We start from the raw sequence: 8,509 nt of genomic DNA, 5'->3' as shown, positions 1-8,509 counted from the left end.
CCATCATTTGGCATCCGTCGCAATCCGTCGTTTTGGGCAAAAAACGGATCCTGCAAGTGTGCTCGCAGGATGCGTTTTTTGCCCATAGACTTGTATTAGCGACGGATCGCGACGAATGGCCACACGTCGCGTCCGTCATGTGATGGATACGTCGTGTTTCGGCGGACCGTCGTCACAAAAGAAAAGTTCAAGTGAACGTTTTCTTGTCCGTCACGCCTGACATTTTCGACCGCGCATGTGCGGCTGAAACTCCGTCCCCTCCTCCCCAGACTGCAGAATGGGCAGCGGATGCCTTGAAAAACTGCATCCCCTGCCCACGTCGTGCAAAACTTTCACAACGTCCGTCGGTACGTCGGCCCGACGCATTGCGACCGACCCCTACCGACGCAAGTGTGAAAGAAGCCTTAGACAGCCGCAACACATGCAGGGATTTCCTAACCAACAGGCAATCCCTGCATGTGTCATTATTATTATACTTTTTTTTTATAGCGCCATTTATTCCATGGCGCTTTACATGTGAAAGGGGGGCAAATGATGACATATGATCAGTGCAAACAACTGAGTCCTTGTAGTTGTTATTATGATATTATTACTATATATAATCATTAATTTATTAATTGTAAATATAGCGGCTACAAATGTAGTAATATTATTGTATTATTCCATTTTTTCTGCAGATTCTCTAGGCTGTACATATTGGACAATGCAAAAATAACATCCAGAACCATCAATGTACATAGATATTCCCCTCCTAAGTATGAAGCAGCCAGGTACAAGGCAGAAGGAGCTCTCTGCCCATGGCATAGTCACATGTGCAGCTGCCCCTCGGTGTGCATGCTCCTCCACTGCAGGACGCTGACATTTCTGGACTTGTTTTCGAGCTGATGTTTTTTACAGATGCTTATCTGAACACAAAACCTTTGCCAGCTGCAGGATAAACAACAGGAGGTCCTGGAGCAGCACAATCAGCAGCTATTGTGAGTGCAGAGAGGGCTGAGGGCATTGGATGGGCGGCTGATGGGTGGGTGCTTATATATAGCAGCGCAGCCTGCAGACACAACTCAATTCTTCCTCTGAGAGTGCTGATCACGGTCCCTGCAGCAAGGACTCACTGAGAGCAGCGCACACACGGTCCCTGCAGCAAGGACCCGCTGAGAGCAGCGCACACACGGTCCCTGCAGCAAGGACTCGCTGAAAGCAGCGCACACACGGTCCCTGCAGCAAGGACTCACTGAAAGCAGCGCACACACGGTCCCTGCAGCAAGGACTCACTGAAAGCAGCGCACACACGGTCCCTGCAGCAAGGACTCGCTGAAAGCAGCGCACACACGGTCCCTGCAGCAAGGACTCACTGAAAGCAGAGCTCACAGTCCCTGCTCAGACCTGCGGCTCATCTCCATCCTGGAAACAGAGGGAACAGCAGACATGGAGCAGATAGTAAGTACCCAGGACTAGATCACTGATCCAGCTCGCTTTGCATTGGTTTTTGCACAGCTCTTCATGGTGCACTTACTTTATCAGTAATTTTGCTAAACATTCTTGTAATACTTCTTTGATGAAAGGAGATAATAGAGTTTCTTAGAATGCTTGAGTTGCAAGTTTATTGCGAGTTAGTGCAACTTTTATAAACTTGTGCAGGGATTAAAAATCTCCTGCGCTAAAGATTTTGGCTTGGAAGGTTGGACTATATAGGACCACCAGAAGTTTTACAGCAATTATAGGTGGTCCAGACATTGTGCTGGTGTCAGGGACGGTGAGGGTGGGCACAGTTACCACTTTCTGCTCCTTGGCATCTTTGTTCTGCTGATTTGGTTAATGTTGCACACAGTTCTGTATTTCTGTATAGTTGTTGCTTTGCTCTGTACTTCACTTATATTACCGGTATTCTGTCATGAGAATCTCTGCTTGGAAAATAGGGCAGAAAATGAGGTGTAGAAAGTCCATTTTGTGTGTGAGATACATGAGAAAGACCTGCACATCATTCGCCCTATATACATTGCTACTGAGCTGATACACTATTTGCATTTTTGGAAATTACCGAACACTTTAGGAACACAGATGAGACAATAGGGCTCTACTATTATTATTATTATTATTATTATTATTATTATTATTATTAATTATATAATAATAATAGGGCTTGAAGAGAAACCTCTAGTAGTCATATGGATTTGCTGGGAGTCAGATCTGATTTATTCTTATACAAGACACTGGCTATAGATTATTATTATTATTATTTATTTATTTATTTAGATAGCGCCATTAATGCCATGGTGCTGTACAGGAGAAAGGGGGTTACATACAGGGTATAGATCTGAAGTATCCAGTCATATTTAGTCTACAATTCCTCCCAACTTGTTGCTCCTTTTCTGGCCAGTTTGTCCCCCTCATTTAGGCAATCGTGCTCCCTTACTCACCTTTTTTTAAAAATCCCGCTTGGTCCTTAGGTCACTGCCCTAAAATCGTTAATTTGTGCAATCGTACTTCCCTTTTATGTTACAAAAACTTTACAAACAGGAGGTGCTACAGTACGCAGGTGATCCGTCTGATATCACAAACCTTATCATGTATGCTAATAAAAAGATCAATGCATAATCCTAATCTACCTGCATGATTATTGGATCGACTGGACACTTTATCAGTAAAGAGTCAATATCACTGAATTGTGGCAAGTGACAATCTGATCATTAATGCAGATAATTTTATTCTATTATAATAACAAAGTTGGTTAAAAAATGCATGAATGGTTTTAGATCTATTTGTTGCAAAATATAAAGATGGGAGACAAATTTGGATTCTCTTTATCCATGTCTAGCCTAAAATAGGACTTTAGTGCAAGTTACATTTGGAGATTCCCTAAATTTCAGCTAGAGGGCGCCATTACATCCATATTGTCAGCTATTGCTGGCTGCCTTGAATTATGTGGACTGTGTCTTTAAAAGCGATTTTATTAGTTACCGTCACCATTAGGTGCCCATTTGGTCTTTTGGCTCCGTGTAAAGGAGCCATTTCTCAAAGCCACATTGACCTGTTGTTGCAATCGAACGACTTTTTTATTGTTCCGTCCCCATTTGCTTCCTCTGACTCGTCTAGAAGCTGTCGGCACTTGTTCCACAGTTGGGCCGGTGTCTAGCACTCGCCATCTGCACGTTTAATGCTGGTGTGTTTGCACACGGATTTTTGGAAACAAACCTTGTCAGTTGTTGCATAGGAGAAATCTTTTGTGCGTTCCTATAATGCAAATATTGGGCACTTAGCAATGACGTGAGCCACATATAGTGATTGCAGGGCGCAGCACTAATGTGAACAGTGCAGGACTCTGAACCATCTCGTCTTTCACATGCAAAGTATCTCGACTGTGTCACGTCTCGCCTGGTACTTCTCAGACTATAGGGGATTTTGTACTTGATTCTCGGTTTTATAGTCTACCTTCTATCGAAATTCATCACTTATTTTTATCTTTTTTTTTTCTTCCAGTTCTCCGGGTCGATAGATTTTCTGGATGACAATACCACAGATCCGAATAACACCGAAGACTTTTTAGATCTTCTGGGTCCATGTTTCACCCAAGAGAACAATGACTTCAACCGAATATTCCTTCCCACCGTCTACTCCTTCATCTTCCTACTCGGAATTATCGGCAATGGACTGGTGGTGCTGGTCATGGGTTATCAGAAGAAGTCCAGAACTATGACCGATAAGTACAGGTTGCACCTCTCCGTCGCTGACCTGCTCTTTGTGTTCACGCTTCCGTTCTGGTCTGTGGATGCCGCCATTGGTTGGTACTTTAAGGAGTTCTTGTGTAAAGCAGTTCACGTCATTTACACAGTCAACCTTTACAGCAGCGTCTTAATCTTGGCCTTTATAAGTTTGGATCGGTACTTGGCCATTGTCCATGCCACCAACAGTCAAGGATCTAGGAAGCTCTTGGCGGAGAAGATTGTGTATGCCGGAGTGTGGCTCCCAGCTGTTTTGTTGACTGTGCCCGACCTTGTATTTGCCAGTGTGTCAGACATCGAAGGCACCTATGTGTGTGACCGCATCTACCCGGTACAGAACAGGGAAATCTGGACCGTCGGGTTCCGTTTCCTCCACATCACAGTTGGACTAATTCTGCCCGGACTCATCATCTTAACTTGCTACTGCGTCATCATCTCAAAGTTATCTCACTCAAAGGGCCATCAAAAACGCAAAGCCTTGAAGACCACTGTGATTCTCATCCTGGCATTCTTCGCCTGCTGGCTCCCATATTATATCTGCCTTACCATCGACACTTTTGGCTTACTGGGACTCTTGAAGTTTGATTGCTACATCGATAACATGCTTCACAAGTGGATTTCCATCACAGAGGCCTTGGCTTTTTTCCACTGCTGCCTCAATCCCATCTTATATGCCTTTCTTGGGGCTAAATTCAAGACTTCTGCCCAAAATGCCTTCACGTCCGTCAGCAGAGGGTCCAGTTTAAAAATACTTTCTAAAAAGCGCGCTGGACTCTCATCCGTCTCTACAGAGTCAGAATCCTCCAGTTTCCATTCCAGCTAACGGTCTGGACACCAAGGACTTCGTTTTTGTAATATGTGTATATATAGATCGTATATTGACTGAGAGGTATAAAAACCTTATTTATACAATTTTTTTTCCATTTTTTTGTATCTCTTCTGTAGGCCGGGCCTAAAGACTATTGATTGATTCACAGTAAACTTTTTTACATTTGTCCGTTACAGTGCCAAATTTACTGTCTCTATACAGGGACCCGTCCAGCATTTCATGAATGTGACGCTTCGCTTCTATGGTTATTGCGTGATACTCCCGACCCCACCGTATCTGTATATATGTGTACATCAGTACTGTCTTGTGTGCTATTTATTCTGGGTGTAGATGGTTAAGGGTGGAGGGTGGAATATGAGGGCTAGCTAGCAGTAATTGTCAGTTTAGGGTCACATTTATTTGTAAATGGGAATCGGTGGCAGATCTGATCTGATCTTTATTCCATATAGTAGAGTAGAGCAAAATGGCCAGTGTGTATTCCAGTATACAATCTCGTGATTTCACAGGGGTGTACATAGAGGAATGGGGGTCCCATAGAAAAAAAATTTATTGAACATCCAAATATTCTCCCATCATATCGATATCACCCAAAATATCTATATTCCACATTATATAGATATAATAATAATAATAATCTTTATTTTTATATAGCGCTAACATATTCCGCAGCGCTTTACAGGTTGCACACATTATCGTCGCTGTCCCCGTTGGGGCTCACAATCTAAATTTCCTATCAGTATGTCTTTGGAATGTGGGAGGAAACCGGAGTGCCCGGAGGAAACCCACGCAAACACGGAGAGAACATACAAACTCTTTGCAGATGTTGTCCTTAGTGGGGCTTGAACCCAGGACTCCAGCGCTGCAAGGCTGCTGTGCTAACCACTGCACCACCGTGCTGCCCCACAGATATCACCCAAAATATCCATATTCCACATCATGTCCATATCCCTCATCATATCCATATCCCCATCATATTTATATCGCCCATCATATCTATTTCCCCCATCATATCCACATCTCCATAATATCTATATTCCCCATAATATCCATATTCCCCATAATATCCATATTCCCCATAATATCCATATCCCCATCATATCTTTATTCCCCATCATATTTATATACCTCCATTATATCTACATCCTCCATCATAACCAAATCTCCCATTATATTCATTTTCCCCCATCAGATCTATATCCCCCATCATATCCATATCCCCCATCATATCCATATCCCCCATCATATCTATATCCCCCATCATATCTATATCCCCCATCATATCTATATCCCCCATCATATCCATATCCCACCATCATATCCATATCCCCCATCATATCCATATCCCCCATCATATCTATATCCCCAATCATATCCATATCCCCCATCATATCTATATCCCCCATCATATCTATATCCCCATCATATCCATATCCTCCATCATATCTATATCCCCATCATATCCATATCCCACCATCATATCCATATCCCACCATCATATCTATATCCCCCATCATATCCATATCCCCCATCATATCCATATCCCCCATCATATCCATATCCCCCATCATATCTATATCCCCCATCATATCTATATCCCCCATCATATCTATATCCCCATCATATCCATATCCCACCATCATATCCATATCCTCCATCATATCTCACAATTGTTTGCCACCTCCATTGACCAAGACTCGGGAAGCCTTGGGGTGTTTCCCCCCTTACTGGTGTAAGCCCAGCTCGAGTTGACACCACCCACTAAGCAATGTACTAGGACCCCCTGTAGGGGACCCTTCTATGATTTTTGACCCCCTTCTATAATTCCATACATTTGGACCAGCGGACCTCACAGATCTCAGGAAACGGAACACTGGACCAGATGTCTATCTTCTAGCCATGACATAGTATTACCCCGACGTTCACATACACTAATCTGGGGGTATATTACGATAAATCGTCTAGCCGTTGTCTGATGGTTGGGGAGCACTGTGGATGGACTGCGCCATGTTGTATGTGATTGCACTTATCTATATGACTGTTAACCTAGATCTTCTCGTGTTTCTGATTCAGTATTGCCGTCCTTACAAGCCATATACTGAGCGCTGTACAGAGTGTTTCTTAATAAATTTGTCAGAAATTATTTCATTGTTGTGTTTCTTTATATTGCAATTGAGTTATACTCACAAATTAGCAGATGCCCCACTTACAGTATTAATGCAACTAATGACTGGGGCATGGGGCTGCTGAAGAACCTCATAATACACACATTGGCTGCTGCAGAACCTCATAATATACACCTCAGCTGCTGCAGAACCTTATAATACACCTCAACTTCTGCAAAACCTCATAATACACACCTCAGCTGCTGCAGAACCTCATAATACACACCTCAGCTGCTGCAGAACCTCATAATACACACCTCAGCTGCTGCAGAACCTCATAATACACACCTCAGCTGCTGCAGAACCTCATAGCACAAATCTCTGCTACTGTAGAAACTTGTAGCACAGATTTCAGCTGCAGAAGAACCTCACAATACACACATTGGCTGCTGCAGAACCTCGTAATATACACCTCAGCTGCTGCAGAACCTCATAATAGACACCTCAGCTGCTGCAGAATCTTATAATACACACCTCAGCTTCTGCAAAACCTCATAATGCACACCTCAGCTGCTGCAGAACCTCATAATACACACCTCTGCTGCTGCAGAACCTCATAGCACAAATCTCTGCTGCTGTAGAAACTAGTTAGCACACACTTCGGCTGCTGAAGAACATCCTAAAACACACATTGGCTGCTGCAGAACCTCCTAACACACTCTCTGCTGCTGCAGAGCCTCATAATACACACCTCAGCTGCTGTAGAACCTCATAATACACATGTAGCTGCTTCAGCACCTCCTAATAGACACATTAGCTGCTGCAAATCATCATAATACACCTTTGCTGCCGCAGAACCTCAATATACACCTCAGCTGGTGCAGAACCTCATAATTCACCCCTGAGCTAATGCAAAACCTCATAATACAACCAAAACTGCTGCAGAACCCCTTTGTAAAGGAGGAGGACATTATTATTATTATTTATTGTTATAGCGCCATTTATTCCATGGCGCTTTACATGTGAGGAGGGGTATACATAATAAACACAAGTACAATAATCTTGAACAATACAAGTCATAACTGGTACAGGAGGAGAGAGGACCCTGCCCGCGAGGGCTCACAATCTACAAGGAATGGGTGAGGATACAGTAGGTGAGGGTAGAGATGGTCGTGCAGCGGTTTGGTCGATCGGTGGTAACTGCAGGTTGTAGGCTTGTCTGAAGAGGTGGGTCTTCAGGTTCTTTTTGAAGGTTTCGATGGTAGGCGAGAGTCTGATGTGTTGTGGTAGAGGGTTCCAGAGTAGGGGTGATACGCGAGAAAAATCTTGTATGCGATTGTGGGAAGAGGAGATAAGAGGGGAGTAGAGAAGGAGATCTTGTGAGGATCGGAGGTTGCGGGTAGGTAAGTACCGGGAGACGAGGTCACAGATGTATGGAGGAGACAGGTTGTGGATGGCTTTGTACGTCATGGTTAGGGTTTTGTACTGGAGTCTCTGGGCAATGGGGAGCCAGTGAAGGGATTGACAGAGGGGAGAGGCCGGGGAATAGCGGGGGGACAGGTGGATTAGTCGGGCAGCAGAGTTTAGAATAGATTGGAGGGGTGCGAGGGTGTTAGAGGGGAGGCCACAGAGCATGGGGTTGCAGTAGTCGAGGCGGAAGATGATGAGGGCATGGACTAGGGTTTTTGCAGATTCTTGGTTTAGGAATGTGTGGATTCGTGAAATATTTTTGAGTTGAAGTCGGCAGGAAGTGGAAAGGGCTTGGATATGTGGTTTGACGGAGAGATCAGCATCAAGGATTACCCCGAGGCAGCGAGCTTGTGGGACTGGGGAGAGTGGGCAGCCGTTTACTGTAATGG

The 8,509-nt window shown here is 44.1% G+C and overlaps 1 protein-coding gene across 1 annotated transcript; it reads left to right on the top strand.

Moving 5' to 3' along the window:
* The first annotated feature begins 1,075 nt into the window (after window positions 1–1,075).
* CXCR4 (C-X-C motif chemokine receptor 4) lies at window positions 1,076–6,688 on the top strand. Its single transcript, XM_069732873.1, has 2 exons — window positions 1,076–1,437; window positions 3,478–6,688. The coding sequence occupies exons 1-2, from the start codon at window positions 1,426–1,428 to the stop codon at window positions 4,540–4,542; spliced, it is 1,077 nt and encodes a 358-aa protein (XP_069588974.1). The 5' UTR covers window positions 1,076–1,425; the 3' UTR covers window positions 4,543–6,688.
* Window positions 6,689–8,509: the final 1,821 nt, after the last annotated feature.

The sequence above is a fragment of the Ranitomeya imitator genome, chromosome 7 (genome assembly GCF_032444005.1).
Source record: "Ranitomeya imitator isolate aRanImi1 chromosome 7, aRanImi1.pri, whole genome shotgun sequence".
NCBI classification, from domain to species: domain Eukaryota; kingdom Metazoa; phylum Chordata; class Amphibia; order Anura; family Dendrobatidae; genus Ranitomeya; species Ranitomeya imitator.
This window is presented reverse-complemented; position numbering and strand designations above follow the sequence as displayed.